Below are 17,434 nucleotides of genomic sequence, written 5' to 3'. Positions count from 1 at the left end.
CTATGACCTATCAGGCTATACATTTCTCTTGTATCAGCTTCTGCCAATATGGCACCCTGGATCCTTGGTCATCCTAGGGAAAGAAGGAAATCCCCAACGATGTACCAGCTTTTCAGCAACCTATTAATAGGACCCATATCCTTTGTGACTACAGGACTAGAAACTTCAAAAAGGCAACTTTTTTTTTTGTTTTTCGTTGACCGCACTGCTCTGCATGCAGGATATTAGTTCCCTGACCAGGGACTGAACCTACACCCGCTTCAGTGGAAGCAGAGTCTTAACCACTGGATCACCAGGGAAGTCCCCAAAATGGCATCTTTACCCATGGTGCCATCTGGCTCTTGCTACCTAATTGAGTCTATTTTCTCCAGATTTCCCCAAAGTTCTATAGTTTCTCCGGAGCTAAGGCTCTGATTATTAGCAAGTATGTAAAGAAGCAGATGGTAACTCAGAAAGCATGCAAACCACATATGCTCTACCTTTATTCATTCTGATTTCAAGGCTCCACTGCAATCATACATTTAGTTTACACCTAGCTGAACCTAGTCAATTACACCTCTCTTCTAAGTGAAATGAGCCAGTCAACATTTTGGTCAAATGGTCAACATTTTGACAACCAATCAGAATGTGGAATAGCGCTTCACATGCACGAGTGTGAAAACACACACACCACACATATATATTCATAAAGGTAAAAGCAGGTGGAAACATACATCTAGTGCCTTGCCATCCCCAAGTTTTTCACCTACATGCAGTGGAGACAGAGCCTGCATCTTTCCTCAAGATTAATAAGATGCCCCCGAGGCCTGTGGGGGTGGTCTCATCTGACATGAGCCTTGCTTGTTTTTAGTCTTCCCACTGTACTAAGTACACTGAAGTCACATCACAGGCACATTCATCCTAAGCAAATTCTATGCTACATCACCAGCCACCAGAGAGAACAAGAGAGAGAGTAAAAATAAGAATATGGAAACTAGCTGACCGGCCGACGCGCGAGGCGGAATCTTGAGTCACAGCCATGTTCCTGGTTAACTTGTTCTTGAAGGGTGGAAGAGGCGGCGGGGGGGGGGGGCGGGGGCCTGGGCAGGGGCCTACGGAATGTGCTCGGAGGCCTGAGGCGGCGGCGGGCCAGAGGCAGAGGCGGCAGCGGCGGCAGAAGAGAAGGAAGCAATGGCGGCGGCGGCGGCGGCGGCAGCCGCGGCGGAACTTCCGTACGCATCCTGGGCGGGGTCATTAGCGCCATTAGTGATGCGGCTGCGCAGTACAACCCAGAGCCTCCGCCCCCTCACACCCATTACTCCAACATCCAGGCTAATGAGAGTGAGAAGGCCCGGCAGTTCCGGAGGCTCTTTGCCCAGCTGGCTGGAGAGGACAGGAAGGTCAGTGCCACAGAACTCGTGAACATTCTCAACAAAGTCGTGACCCGACATCCTGATCTGAAGACTGATGGTATTGGCATTGACACATGTTGCAGTATGGTGGCTGTTATGGATAGTGACACGACCGGCAAGCTGGGCTTCGAGGAATTCACGTACTTGTGGAACAACATCAAAAAGTGGCAGGCCATATACAAACAGTTTGACCGTTCAGGGACCATTGGCAGCAGTGAACTCCCAGGGGCCTTTGAGGCAGCAGAATTCCGCCTGAATGAGCATCTCTACAACAAGATCATCCGACGCTACTCAGATGTGGGAGGGAACATGGATTTTGACAACTTCATCAGCTGCCTGGTAAGACTGGATGCCATGTTCCGTGCCTTCAAATCTCTTGACAAAGATGACAGTGGACAAATCCAGGTGAACACCCAGGAGTGGCTACAGCTGACCATGTATTCCTGAACGGGAGTCCCAGACCTGCCCCCTCATCGCCTCGCTGTAGGAGTCACCTTGGACTCTTCGGTCTCCCCCAGGGTTGATCCTGTTTGCAGTCACATCTTCATGGCTCCTGCTGACCCACAGGCCTTTCTGTTTTCCCAGCCCTTGGCACCCGGATTCTCAGTCAACAGCCAGGGCCCAACATGCTTCAACACACCCTGCCCCAGCACACCCATCTCACATATACTCCATAACCCCTCTCTTGCATCTGTGCCAAGCCCAACGTTTGTGTTACTTGCACACCCCAAGGGCCCTTCTCTCAGTTCTGGATCACTCCAGTCCCTACACACCCTGGCACACCCATTCAGTTACCACCCAGGCAGCTGAACTCCAGGCCATAACAGGCCACATGCCCCAGTGTCTTTGTCTGTATTCTGCTCCCAGCCTGCCAGGCCCAGGAGGAAATAAATTCACCCTAGTTGCTGCTCTCTCTGGAAAAAAAAAAAAAGACTATGAAATTCCCATCCCTAGGCTCTTTCCACCATTCAAACCAAAACTGGATGCCAGGCAGGGAACAGCTACAGTGAAATGGAGAGAGAAATAAAATAGAATAATTTTTAGCTTTTGAGCTTCTGTGGACCAAGGTTCTAGTGATTTAAGGAAAGTTTAGAATGGTAGTTTGGGCTATAAAATCTACCTCCTCACCCTCCCAAAACACACACACACACACACACACACACACACACACACACCCCTGTTGTACACACACCCTTGCTGTAGCTTCATGGGCAAGATTGTCGTGGGCAAGACTAAAAGCTCCCCACTAATAATCCAGCCCTCTTCAGGATGGTTGCTGATGGCTGGAATTTAAGAAAATGAAAATCACCTCATTTAGGATGAGTTTCAGCTAAAGGAGATTCACTTGCAACCCTAATCCAGGGTCTAAACTGTAGGTGAAACTAAAGCAAACGTCAGGCTTCCCCACTGGAGTCTCCTGGTGGCTGCATTGTAGTGGGAGAGTCCCAGAGATGACTCCACCTCTAGCAAAGGTTTCCTCTTCAGAAACCTTTAAACTTTCCCAAGTTGACCTTCTTCAAAGTAAAGTGTTCCATAAATCTCCAAAGTGAAACACTTGGCTTGCTACAATTAGATCTGTCCATGATAAAGTGAGATCCTATCAAGTTCTTTTTGTTTTCCCAATTATGAACATACTGAGGGATGTTTGCAAGGCAGTAACATTCATCCTTTATATTTCAAATGGTTCCCATGTTCTTCCTTTGTATAGAAATGCTTTCCTTCTTCCTCATTTAGCCAACTCTTCTTCCTCCTTCAAGACTCAACGCAAGTGTTTCCTCTTTCAGGAAGTCTTCCCCAATATCCACCCTTTTACATAATTCTTATCACATGGTGCCTCTCCCTCACTGCCCGTGCTTTATGTCAGGGATTATGCTTATTTGTCTGTATATCTTCACGCTTGGGCACAGTACCTGGACTTAGCAGCTGTTCAGCTAAGGCCTGTAGAATAAATGGACCTAAGACTCTAGAAGTAATAATTAGAATACTTGGCATATCTTATCTCTAATCCTAATTATATCCTTTCAAGGTATTATTATGCACACTCTACAGACTGGGAAAATTGAGATGTTAAGTGTCTTGAGGAACTCCACACAACAAGCACAATAAACAGGATTCAACCCTAGGTGTGGGCTTACCCCAAAAGCAAGATTATTTTTCATTTTATCACCTGTCTCATAAGAATGGATAAAAGGACAAGAGGTCTTTTGGTTCAATTCAGCAAGTAAGAATTTGAAGTTTCAGTTTTCATAAATCAGAGATACCTATAAACCTGAAGTCTAAAATAAAAGAAAGAATGTAAAATAATCCAGACGATAGCTAGTGAGAAAATTATTCATACCACTATGATTCTTTATGTCACTGGTATTTGATGCCACTAAGAAGCTTCTACTAATTACTAATAATTGCTAACACTCACTGAACATCCACTATGCACCAGACACTGTTGTAAGATTTCCATGTGCTTTATCTCATTTCACTTCATCCTCAGCACAGATTTATCAAGTAGATACCATTATTATCCCCTTTTACTGATGAGGAATCTGAAGTTGAGAGAGGCTGGAATAATTTGCCCCAAGGTCACATCATTAAAGAGTGGTAGAAGTTTCACTCCAGAAACTTTCTCTCCTTGGTCTGCTCTTCTTGGCGGAGAAGCAGCCAGGTGAAAACCAAGTGTGCTCTCAAATATGCCAGATCCTAGATGCATGTTGGGTCAAAGATGATATGGATAGTTCAGCCATTCCACAGTTAAAAGGCTCCCCTTTGCTTTTCCATTCCCTGAACAACTTATCCTCAGAAGGGTCTGCACTTTTAAAATCATAAAGCTTTCAATGAAGCAAGGAGCAAAGTACACAAATGCATGGTTATGAACTCAGTCTCCTTCCATCTGTACGTTAAAATATGCTGGGAAGTCATTTTTTTTTTTTATTTTATCTTTGGGAAGTATTTTTTTTTTCTGTGTGTGCATGAAAGAAGCAAATGCCAAGGTAGAGAGTGAATTAGATAACCTTATAATGACAATGGCTCTGTTTAACATGGGATCATCATTTCACTTAACAGGATCTAATAAGGCAGGGCAGTCAAGTCACCAGGCTGCCCTGTGTCTGCAGAGTTTCTAATATTCTGTATAGCACCAAATCTCTCTCCTGAGATCCCTGGGAAGGATGCATGATGGCAGAGCTCTTGTATGACATTCATCTTCATGAGTGAGCTGTTCTATCTCCTCTCACGAGCAGAGATAAATGTCAGAAGAGATCAGCTGTTGTGTATTACATGGCCACTCTGAGCATGCAGTTTCCCTCCCTCTGCCCTTCAGCACCAAAATTACTTTAGACCAGAGCTGGGAGAAAATTCAAAAAGGTGTGAGGCTGTGTACATTAGAGGGAGAAGCAGACCGCAGGGAAGTAAATAAAGCAGGAACTAAAACAGTCCTTGCTTGCTTTTACAAGAGGCATGGAAAAATAAGCCTGCCCAATTCTGTTCTTCCCTCTGGAGGATCCCTTTTGATCTTCTGGCTTAGGGATCTGCCAGGTGGGTGGGCAAGGGGGTGGGATGGGGGGGGAGGAGGTACTCCAGGGGAGGGGCAAGAAGATCAGATCTGCTGAACACAGGGAGAAGATATTAGGATTTCTCTTTAAATTTATTATGATCTAAAAAGGAAGAAAGAAAGTTGTCTAAGGTTTAATATGGGGATGGACAATGCTGCCCTTATGCTGTCCAAGTCAAGCTACTATGATGAATAATTATAAAACAAGCTAGATTACACTACAGCAGTCTTATCCATTCTTCTCTGTTGTTTTCCAGGGCTGGAATATGAAAAATGCATTACATTTTATATCTATGGTTTTCATATGTCAGGTAGTTTAGTATCGACTGCTGTACAGTAGGCTTCCTGAGGGAGGGATGAGAATAGCTCACCATCTCTCTCATTCTTTAGATTTTAGCTTCTGGCAAGGTATTTAAACTTGCAGAAGCCTTCTCTAGTGTATCTACAGATTATATTATCTAAATTAAACTAAACCCTGCAATATAGATAATTAGTTTTTTCTAAATTCTGCTTGGAATTCAGAGATGGATAATAATATTACATTTTAAACACAAATGACCGAGAAAATGAAAGAACTGACGTGACCTACCTCCTACCTTAATATTAGCTCTTTCTCAAGAATTCTTATTTGTGTAAAAATTATCTAATTAGATTGGAGAAGTTAACCACAATTTTTCAAAATTAGCCAAAAGGCAATTTACAACTATATTTTTCATGGTAAACCTTAAGGGTATAGGATGCCCCGAGTTACCAATAGTAAAAAATATATATAACAATTTTACATTTAAAATTTAAAGATTTAAACTTAAAATTATTTTTCTCATCTTTTCCCCATGTCTTAAAATTCTAAACTTTCTGCATGTTTTCTGGTATGCATAATATATTAGTATAGTAGGGCGTGTATAATTGATTTTTTAAAATTATGAACAATTCTATATTTAAATTACATGCATTAGTATATCTTATCAAAATAGTCTGGAGCTCACTTTCTAAGTGATGATGCTCGGACCCACAAAGCAGTCAGCCCACCTCCTTAACTGATCACTGTTGCTATCACTTTTTGAAGGAAATGGATATCCCATTCTTTCTGAGTACACTTTTCTTTCACCCTCCCATAGATATACTCAGGTACCATGGCTCATGGTTCTCTCCACAATAAGCACCCTGGCACCCCCTTTAGAACATGGTACTAAATATAAGAATGTAATAGAAATAAGACTTCTGAGTTCCTGATGACATATTGGAGACAAAGAAATAGGAGGTAAAGTTCTCCCAAATTAATACATTAGAGAGCATAAAGTCAGGGATGAAGCCACAAAACCTTCAAAAGCAGATCAACTCAAAGATTGTGATGGGTAAAAGAGAGAAATAAATACATTGTATAATCTAAGGCATTCTATGGTAGGGAAAGGCACTCTGATTTGCAGTTGAATAGAGACACACATAACGTATCTATCTTGTTGTTAGATCACATTATTGGAAATATGTTAACACAATGAGGTGAATTGGTGTAAAACAAACTATGTTATAATGTAGCAGTCTTATCCATTCATCTCTGTTGTATTCATGGCTGGAAGATGAAAAATGAATTACATTACACATTCATGGTTTTCATGTTACCCCTCTGTTACTCTTTAATCACATAACAATTGTCTTGTTAATGAATCTAAAAGCTATTAACACTAACATCGTCATTCTTCAGGCCAAGCCTCCGCTTTGGGATGTTTGATTTCTTCCTTTTCCTCTTGGCAGATTCTAAATCCCCTTAAGCCCATGCCTGATCCCCCATCTCCAAGGAAGCAGCCTCCAGGGAGAGCTATTCCCCCCCTCTTCCCCCAGAGGATGCTGAATGTTATGTTTATCCAATCTCTTACTAACTTCCAGATCCAAGCCCACTGCAAGCTGGGTCTTTCATGTTTATTTAGAATTACTATTTCTCAAGGACACTAAAAGTTATTCTTGACACACCAAAGTCCAAATTTATGCTTCCATTATTTTCCCCTACAGCTGTGGCCCCTGTCACCTTGAGATGATTTTAGTCTCAATCTCTTTGGACCATAAGAGGATCCTGAGAGCCTGTAGATAGGTGGGTCAGAAAGTCATTGCTATGGAAAACCAACAATATTGTATGGCTTTGCTATTGTTCTGAAGAATATAATGAAAATACTACCCAGGTCCATATTCTAATACATCCAAGACTAAAGACTGCTGACTCTTTCATTACAAACTGTTAGCCCATCTCTGTGCTTTATAGACTATCCTTACTTCTATGGTGATGATTGCCCTTGTGTCTGATAGAACAACAAGATTCTTGACCTTCTTATCTGTCAATGCTCCTGTCCTTACAGTCTCAAAAGCCAAGAGGCATAAGCATTTTTACGCTTTCTTTTTGATATTTGCAACTATCCTGAACTCAAGAATGCCTGATAATATTTTTAGGGGCCTCCTGTAATCTCAGCAAGAGATATAAATTACTTTATCCAAGAAAATAAGTACTAGCCTATCAGTTTTTTATAAGCAACCAGCAACAAGCTAATAATTAGCTACATAGTTTCTACCTGTCCACACTCCCTATCCTTTTTTTGTCTTATGAATTTGTATTTTATTTTCTAGCAAAGGAAAATGCACAAATAAGCAAATCATGGGTCTGCAGTGCATGCATGTATTTTATCAAAATATATGGATAATTCAAATTTCATTACAACTTTACAGGATACATTGATGAAAGTGGCTACTGATCAAGAGTTGAAGATGAATTCTGAAAATACGTTTCTCTTCTATTTTTTTCCAAAATTTATCTTTCTGTGGAAGAACAGTTACTTAAGTATATTTCTCACATATTCATGTTTATCTGCTTTGGAAAACTGAAGTATGGGATGGATAAGAATAAGTTAGAATATCTCACACTTTTTGTTCACTGGGACCAATGGAAACAGGAAAAGAACTGAAGCTTGATGCACTAATCATAGGTTGAGTCTATATAATAATATCCAACAGTAAGGTCTAAAGGTTTTAAGGTGTTTAAATAAGAATAGGTGACTTTTCAGAAAATCAAAAAATATTTCTTGAGGTCTACTGTGGGTGCCATTTAACACGCTTAGGCTTCTGAAGGACAGAGCGTTTGCCACTGGAAGAGTGACAAGTACAGCAGACAAGCACAGATTGCTCAGGTTTATAAGATTAACATGGAGAAGCAGGAAATTGAGAGAGAACAGAAGAGCAAAGGAAGCTAACAACACTCTAACTTACTTGTAATAACAGATTTCATAGCCTGTCCGTACCCAGGCAGGTCTGCCAAGAAGAGCCTCCTTCACAGAATACAGAGTTGGCTGCATCCCTACACAAAATAAAGGCAGGATTAATCCATTAGGTCAGGGGGCGGGGAATAGAAAAGGAGAGCTGCGGTAGGTTGAATAATGGCCCTCAAAGATACCCAGGTCTTAATCCATGGAAGCTGTATATTAACCTTATATGACAAAAGGGACTCTGTAGATATGATTAAATTAAGTACCTTGAGATGGGGAGATTATCCTGGTGGGCCCTAAATTCAATCACACATGTCTTTCCAAGAGGGAGGTAGAGAGAGGTTTGACTACAGAGGAAAAGCAATGTGGCCAAAGCAGAGAGATTTGAAGATGTTATGCAGCTGACTTTGAAGATGGAGGAAAGGGCCATGAGCCACGGAATGTGAGGAACATACCTCTAAAAGCTAGAAAAGGAAAGGAAACAAATAATCCCCTAGAATGTCCAGAGGAAGCATGGCCTTTCCAACACCTTGACTTAAGACCAGTGAAACTGATTTGGGACTTGTGGACTCCAGAACTGTAAGAGAATATATTTTTCTTCTTTGAAGCCACAAAATGTGTGACAATTTGTTACAGCCGCTGCGTCAAGTGAATACAAGAGTCAAGGCTCACCTTTTCTCTTTCTATACCAGCATGAGTCTATTTAATCGATACAAAATAGAGGTAATGTCCTATGCTCGGACCTGGAGCTACGGGGAATATTTTTTCCTTACTCAGAGCCACTAATACATTAGTATGTGAGCCAGCAATAACACGCAGAATTTCCCATTTCTAGAAGCATTCAAAATAAATATGGGCTATTAGTCAGTCATTGTCCCTTGAACGCCCCCTCTAAAATTGCCACAGGTATTCAGGAGAATTTAAACTTTCTCCAGAGTTTTCTGAGAGTGTAAATCGGTGTTGTCCAATGGAATTGTGCCATTTGCCTGTCTGTGACAAATATCAACAGATCAGTACATTTGCTCCTATGGGATTTAGGAGGTGGAGAGAAGGAATAAATGAGAGGGCTCACTGGCCTCAAGAAGTTGAAGGTGGGTCAAGGGAGGCAGGAAGCGGTGGAAAGTTATGTGAGGTATTAACATTTCATAGCAGAGGTAGAGTTTCAAGCTTCCCCTCCCATAGCAGCAATTTACCATAGGTTGGCGGCCATCTTGCAATACCTGGCAACCAAAACGTGTCAGTCCAACTTCAAACCCTTTGCAACCCAAGCAGGGCTTCTGATAATAATTCAAGCACTCAAAAGTGACATCATTTTTGGTGTTATTGAGAAAGTCTCTATTTCCCAAGAGCTCATACCGTAATTGAACTGGCTGTTGGCCTTCTCACAGTTGATAATGTTGAAGCGATAAGGGACCGCCTCCCTCATACCGCTCACCTTGAAGTAGAACCACTGCTGGTGCTGTGTGCTATTCACATCAGCATTGATCAGTAAGTCGTACTCCAACCTGCAAAGTCAGAAGCAAGATCAGAGGGTTAAAAGCCTTTAAGAGAACTTCCAACACTGAGAAATCTACACATCTCAGGTTCTGGATGATAGATGTAAAATCCAGGATCTTGGTTGGCTGCTAAGTTATAGTTATCATCCTTATCTCACAATATTGGACAGAGGCTTTGGAAATTTAAGGAGGGGGGAGCAGTGTCCTGGTATTAGAAGAGTCAGTTATACAATTATAGCCTATCTTTTTATTAAATGGTAATGAAGTTTCTGTCCAGCTGGAAAAATGCAAGTGTGCTCTATCCTGGAGAAAATGTGGTCACATCTGGTTGGATATGCCATTAATAGTTGATGTTAGACATGACTTTTGAGCATCAGTCTCCTCAAATGAAAACTAGAAATAGTGTCTAGGGACTTCCCTGGTGGTACAGTGGTTAAGAATCTGCCTGCCAATGCAGGGGACATGGGTTCGAGCCCTGGTCAGGGAAGATCCCACATGCCACAGAACAACTAAGACCATGCGCCACAACTACTGAGCCTGTGCTCTAGAGCCTGCGAGCCACAACTACTGAGCCTGCGTGCCACAACTACTCAAGCCCGTGCGCCTAGAGCCCATGCTCCACAACAAAGAGAAGCCACCGCAATGAGAAGCCCGCACACTGAAATGAAGAGTAGCCCCCACTGGCCGCAACTAGAGAAAGCCCGCACGCAGCAACAAAGACCCAACACAGCCGTAAATAAATAAGTAAATTTTAAAAAAAGAAGTAGTGCCTAAACTTGCAGTACTGTTTGTAAAGATTAAGTAGTATAATATATGTAAATCCTCAGCAAGGCAACAAACATGAATTAGACTGGCAATGAAAGATCTGTCTGTTTGTTTTCTCCCTTTTTAACTGATTTAGTTTACATGAAGTAAAGTACACAGATCTTAAATGTACAGCTCAACGAGTTTAAGCAAATTCATCTGGATACACCTGTGTGACAACTCCCTGGATCAATATGTAGAACAGTTCCAGCACCCCAGAAAGTCCTTATGTGTCCCCACCCAATCACTATGCCTCCAAAAAATTACTTCTTCAAGCTTGAGCAACAGAATTAGCAATAAAGCTTTGACTTAAACATTATCATCAGGATATTTCATTTTCAGAAATATTCTTATCCCATCCCCTTGGCACGCTCTTTGAGTTGCTCTTCTAGAAAGGGCAATGGTTTTGCCCTGATTCATTCATACTCACCTACTCTGGCCCTCTGATTAAATGGCAGTGTATAGTGAGATTTGTGGAAGGGGAGAGCTTTGTTGAAGCCGTAGCAGAGCAGATGGTGCCCCACCCCTCCCATCATCACTATAAGCAACACACTCTAACCACTGAACTCACCATACAGTGAATGAAGCTATAGTTGGCACTATAGAGACACTCATGAGAACAATTCCAGGAAGTCTATGACCCTCAAATTGTCTGCTATGCCCACAACGCTCTCTCCAAAAAGTGATCATAAAAAATCCTTGCCTGTAAGTAGGTTTGTTTTCTGTCATTTGACCCTGTCACCCAGACCACAACTGATGAGTTTAGGATTCTACACTCTGGCCAAAGGCAGATATAAAGAGAAAGACCTGAGTAAGGCCAGGAGCTTAGGCACATCCTGGACTGCTCATTTTCTCACTAGGAGATTCCTAATCAGGTCTTCCCTCCTGGATCCTTGGAACATGATAAATGAAGAGAATAAATAATAAAAGCAGGAGCTGTAGGAAGAAGAGGCTGAGATAGCAAACAAGAAAGAGAAGGAGGGGCTTCCCTGGTGGCGCAGTGGTTGAGAGTCTGCCTGCCAATGCAGGGGACACGGGTTCGTGCCCCGCTCTGGGAAGATCCCATGTGCCACGGGAGGGGCTGCAACAGTGAGAGGCCTGCGTACCGCAAAAAAAAAAAAAAAAAAAAAAGAAAGAGAAGGAGGCTAAGGAGGAATCTTAACATGCCTGCCTTTCCCTTCTCCATCCCAAACAGCTCCACTTGTATTTGTTATACGTTGGGCTTCCTTGAAATATTTCATGTATCAGAAAAAATTACTTACCACTCACCACGTCCCAAAAAGGGAAAACTTCGAAAATGTCTCCTTGGAGGGGGATACAAAACAGGGCTGAGCCATACTGAGTATGGCCCCTGCAGCTTTCCTTACTTACTCACGCACTTGGATGGCTTTGCGAAGATTTCCAGACTCAAACTTGGAGAAGAACCGTAAGCAGTCAGAAGTGGTGTCTTGCAAAGGCCTGTAATGAAATAGAGAACCTCTGAACATAGGACTTATTGCTATTCTTGGGCACAGTTTATTTAACATTTCTTAGAGATAAGCTTTCTCTTACAGATCTTTAACCCAAATTTTCACTGTGTTGATTTTAGGAGAAGGAATGGATTACTAACTTAAAACATTCTTATGCTCATGCCATTAAAAGGATATTCTATACTCCCACCCCCCTCATTCCACTGACGTTCAAGACCACCTACCAAGGCTCATCTAGACTGAAGACAACTTTATTTATAATATCGCTTGGCTGGATGAGCCTCCGGACATCCTCAAATATTTTGATCCTGGAAAAGAAAATCGGAAACATTTTAAGGGTTGGCCCTCACTCCTTACCCCATTCATCCTATGGTCATGTGGGAAGGGCCTTGGGACTCATCAGAGAATTATGAAAGAAAAATGTAATAATGCTCCAACCTGGAGCTGAATGAGTACAAAAAGCACCACCCCTCCTTCCTTTTCTTCTTTATCAAAAAATAAAACTACACTGAGCAGTAGGAATGTAGGAAGCAGTGATGCCAGAGTTTAGTTTTAGGAGGATTCTCTACTCAAAGCAGAGTTTTGTCAAGAGCATTTGGGGTGAGGGGCTTTGAAGCCTCTGGCTGTGTGAATAAGAGGGCCCTCTGCACTAAGACAGTTTTGAAAGAGACACTACGATTGCTGATGGTCTGGGAGGCTCCAATAAGCCTTTGAATTCTTGTGTCATTTATAGTCCTTGGTTCTGTTTGCTCCAGAAGACTATGGTCAATCTTCTCTCTGAGAAACACCACTATCTGGGAAATTTAAGTAAGAGGGAGGAAGGATACCTAAGGGATATTTCAGATTCCCTCCTTGAATTTCTGATCCAGGTCTCTGGGGCGGGGAGGGATAGGAGAAGGGGGAGGGAAGGTCAAAATGAGGCCTAGACTCAGGGGAAAGGTGTCCTGTCCAGTGGGGAGCTATTGCTGGGCCAGCCCCTGTGGTGTGTCTCTCAGGAACTTGAGCATGGAGATAAGGTCAGAGGGGTGAGGTCAGAGATGTCAGCCAGGAGACCAAGTGGGAGCAGTTCTTGGGATCCACCATGAATTTGCTGATGAACTTGCTAATAAGTTAAGAAAACTTACTGCTATGCACACTTTGCTCCATAGACTTAGTGTATGCATACTTAGTATATTTTCTGGGAAAATAGTTTTCTCCTTGAGTTTAGTAATTTTCTTTTTAATCTCGCTATGCCTATCCAAAGGCAAAGCTCCGTTTCATGCATCCTGGGAATAATCCATCACACAACGTTTCTTCCCTGCAGGATGCATTTCTTTTCCTTACAATCCTCAGTGATGCAGCAAAACTATTCCCCGAGCCAAGTCAGGTTCTATAAGGTTGGGACTGTGGGATGGAGGTCCACCACCTCCTCTCATTAACAAGAGATCAGATTCCAATTTGCGGTAAATGAGAAAAGTGATCCCAAATAATCCATACTTGTTTTTTCCTGAGAACCTTCCCTTAAGGAATGATCCCAGTATTTGGAGAAACTGGACAATCTTTCCATTTTGTAGGATTTGCAATGGATATGGGGTAAGGGGTTGCGTTAGAATCATCTAAGAAATTCTTTTTGTGGAAACACATGTCTACCACCACCCTACCCTGGGCTCTGAAATGTCCTAGTAGGGAGGCAAGCTTGTAAATTTGGCGAAAATTTCCTTAAGGCTTTATTTTTGTGGTACGCGGGCCTCTCACTGTTGTGACCTCTCCCATTGTGGAGCACAGGCTCTGGACGTGCAGGCCCAGCGGCCATGGCTCACAGGCCCAGCCGCTCCGCGGCATGTGGGATCTTCCCGGACTGGGGCACGAATCCGTGTCCCCTGCATCGGCAGGCGGACTCTCAACCACTGCGCCACCAGGGAAGCCCTCCTTAAGGCTTTTAACATGCTCCTGACTAATGCTCACTTTCCTGAAGATAACAGAATTATCTGTACAAACCATTCCACCTACAAAAATACTAGAGAAGAAAAAATATATATAGCTCCCAAGGTAGTAGCACCATCACCTTTGGACTCCACATTTACGTTCCAACATGGACTGGGCAGAGGGAGGTGGACAATGCCCCCAGAAATCAGGAAATGCTGTCATTGTAAAGTCAGACACAGATCTGGTTCTTCTAGCTTTGGCCATATAAAGATAGGGGTCATGGAAGGCGATATGCGTCGGATGTGTCTGCAGGAGCTTATCTATTAATTCAGCAGTTTCTCTGGGTCTAGTGGAATTGGAAAAGGAGACACTTATCCTTGGGCAGGAAATCGCATCGATGTCCCAAGCATCCTCTTTGAAGGACGCCTGAATGCCTGAGATTTCACTTCCAGAAGAACCTATCCCAAGACCATTGGATTGTGCATTTCGGTATGGGTTCATTCCAGGTCCTTTTTTGGAGGTTAGATGTATGTTGGATCTCCCCATCTTCACTCTGCTCAGAAGGGAGGTCTGGACAGGGACTTCTCTTTCTTGTCCCCAGGAGATTTGGTCCTTATTCAAGCAAAGCCCTTTTGGGGAGGCAGCAGTCAGAATGTGGTGGTGACTGGCATACTGAGTCTTGTCAAAGTTCAAACCATCTCCAGGTTTGGACTCCAGTTCCTTCAGGTTAAAAGTGGAAAAGAATACGTCAGTGTTTCTTTCCAAGTAGAGAATACAATCTGAACCCTGTCCTCACTCTTTGGGCACAGAGCTAAGCATAAATCCTGAGCACTGGAAAACTTTTTCCAAGGTCGGTCAAGGAAAGACTAAGCTTCAAGAGTCAAAGAAATGGCAGAATCCTAGAAACGCACACCTGGAAGGGGCATTTGGTGGGTCTAGTATGAGTCTATGCAGTACATGAACGCCTCCTACAACACCCCCAATCATTTACGGTCTGGCTGAACGACTCATTTACAGAAACTTCCCTGTATCCCAAGGTGGTTCCTTTTATTTGAGGATCATTCTGATTGTTTAAGAAAAATTATTTTTTATTCTGAATTAAAATTTCCTTCCCTGAAACTTTTACCCACCAATGCCCTTCTGCTTTCTAGAGTGAAATACAATATGTCAGCTCCCTTCTATAAGTGACTTAGCGTGTACCCTTAGATATGGCCAAATTCATGGTTTATTAAGAATCATAAGAAAATAATGGAGGTCCAAAAGCAGGTCTAAATTTTGGTGGGAGCAGCAGCAGAAGAAGCAGCAGCAACCAACCACTGGATTAACATGACCAGGTATAAGGTGCTTGATTTGTTTCTGCTAACAAAGAAACCCTAGAGTCAGGCTGGTCACCTTCAGAAAGCCATCTCATACAACCATCCCACTCTCACAAGAGAATGATTAAATCACCATGAATTTTCACTTGCTTTCCCAGGACGTGAGAGTAAGGCACCTTGCCCACCAGACAGCAGGCAGCAATGTGAACCTTCATCCTACTTCCTCCTGAGGTGATGGGTGTCAGATTGTACTGATAGGACCCTTGCATGCATCCTATCTCTGCCACCTTGTCACATTTTTGTTTAGCCTTTTACTTCCCTCTCAGAAAGATCCCAGAAGCAGATTGCTAAAGATGAGCAATGCTTTCCATCTGGAGACCAGTTTGGATTCCCAGGGTCTGCAAAGAACCCATTAGCATCACCGAGGAGTAGAACCACGGCATATGTTCTACCTCAAAACTGCAGGAGAGCTCAAGACACATCGCCTCATATTGCATCAGTTCCTCTTCAGGTCGATCAAGACCAGGTTTGGAGCTCAGCTTGTTCACATCTGTTTCCAAGTCATCATCCTACAATGGCACATTCAAAAAATATGTTACAATCAGGAGAGCCATCCTGAGAAATATCGAGACAAGCTACAGATGTGACTTTTCAGAATCCTGGGACACGGTTTCCTGGCCTCCAAGTTATAGTGCTAGCCTAGTCAAGGATAATTTAATAGGTAAGGCTGTATTTTTTAAATACTAAGAAAGATTATAATTTTTCTCAGTGTTCATGTTAGTATTTATCAGCCTTCGTCATAAATAATATATGTAAAATGAGATGAACTATGTAAACGATGAAGCACAATACCAAAGAATTGTTTTTATCTCATGACCACTGTCTTTGACATAACTGTAATTGTCGTACCTATTCATCTATCTACCTATTTAGGTCACTCTTTTTACAAACGTTTAATGAGCACCTACTATGAGTGGGCACTCTCCTAGGTACTAAAGACTCATTGATAATTGAACAGACCAAGGTCCATGATTCCATAGAACTTGCCTTCTAGTGAGAAAAGGAAGACAGAAAGCAAACAAATGAGCAAGGTAACTTCAAACAGTGATAAATGTCATGGGAAGAATGAGAGGTGGTGAAGTGATTGTGAGTGAGGCTGGGGTACAAAGAAGTTAAGGAGGTCATTTTTTTTTTTTTGCAGTATGCGGGCCTCTCACTGTCGTGGCCTCTCCCATTGCGGAGCACAGGCTCCGGACGCGCAGGCTCAGCGGCCATGGCTCACGGGCACAGCCGCTCCGCGGCATGTGGGATGTTCCCAGACCGGGGCACAAACCCGTGTCCCCTGCATCGGCAGGCGGACTCTCAACCACTGCACCACCAAGGAAGCCTGGAGGTCACATTTTAACAATAACGGCCAACAAGGCAAAGACTTGGGGGAAGAAATTACTAACAGAAAAAGAAAAAAAAAAAAGCAACTTAAATTTGCTTACAGAAAGAAGGTGGGTGAATGTATACACACATATACAAGAATTTATATATATAACTGAATCACTGTTGTATAGCAGAAATTAACACATTATAAATCAATTATACTTCAATAAAATAAATTTTAAAAAAATTTTTTAAAATAGAAAGTGGCCGAAACATAAAGAATAAGAGGAAGACTGTAGGAGTCAAGATTCCAGAAGCAGGTATGATGCTGAGCCTTCCAGGCTCTGGGGAGGAGGTAGTAACCTCCTACTATACCTTTATACCTTTAAAAGTTTACCGAGTCACCACCAGCCTTTTCTTCATTGGGCTAAATAATACCAGACCTTTTATTTCTTCTTCTAGATCATCATTTCATAATAGTTTAACAGTGATGGTGACTCTCCTCCAAACACCTCTGTATTTTTCAAAGGTTATAGAATGTTACAGAGAAAGGACATAGTTCAATCTCTTCATCTTTCTGTGCCTCTCCTAGATCAAGTTTCCCTAATAAAATAGGGGGGGAATCCACCCTATATTTTAGGAATCTATTTTGTTAGTTAAGGAAAAACCTGATAGTCCTGAAAGCCTGGCTTATTCTTCCTGAAATCAAATAAATGTGGAAAATAAATGTTATATTCCTGGGCTTCCCTGGTGGCGCAGTGGTTAAGAATCCACCTGCCAGTGCAGGGGACATGGGTTCGAGCCCTGGTCTGGGAATATCCCACATGCTGTGGAGCAACTAAGTCTGTGTGCCACAACTACTGGGCCTGTGCTCTAGAGCCTGTGAGCCACAA

General features: G+C 42.6%; 1 protein-coding gene and 1 pseudogene across 2 annotated transcripts in view; one reads left to right on the top strand and one right to left on the bottom strand.

Annotated features, from left to right (window-relative positions):
• Window positions 1-17,434, bottom strand: part of AGBL1 (AGBL carboxypeptidase 1) — a gene marked incomplete at its 5' end in the record, with an annotated part of 781,776 nt that overhangs the window by 580,570 nt on the left and 183,772 nt on the right. Inside the window, 6 exons of the mRNA XM_082857818.1 lie at window positions 8,185-8,272; window positions 9,537-9,685; window positions 11,852-11,938; window positions 12,174-12,257; window positions 13,994-14,574; window positions 15,623-15,739. Coding sequence (XP_082713944.1) covers window positions 8,185-8,272; window positions 9,537-9,685; window positions 11,852-11,938; window positions 12,174-12,257; window positions 13,994-14,574; window positions 15,623-15,739 — 1,106 coding nt within the window. The remainder of the gene's footprint in view (window positions 1-8,184; window positions 8,273-9,536; window positions 9,686-11,851; window positions 11,939-12,173; window positions 12,258-13,993; window positions 14,575-15,622; window positions 15,740-17,434) is intronic.
• On the top strand, window positions 1,019-2,526 carry LOC309957745 (calpain small subunit 1-like; annotated as a pseudogene). The gene has a single exon. The product of its transcript is annotated as a calpain small subunit 1-like (transcript).

The sequence above is a fragment of the Leucopleurus acutus genome (assembly GCF_964270905.1).
Source record: "Leucopleurus acutus genome assembly, chromosome: 1".
Taxonomy (NCBI): Eukaryota; Metazoa; Chordata; class Mammalia; order Artiodactyla; family Delphinidae; genus Leucopleurus; species Leucopleurus acutus.
The sequence above is the reverse complement of the archived record's forward strand: the minus strand, read 5'-3'. Positions and strand labels throughout refer to the sequence as shown.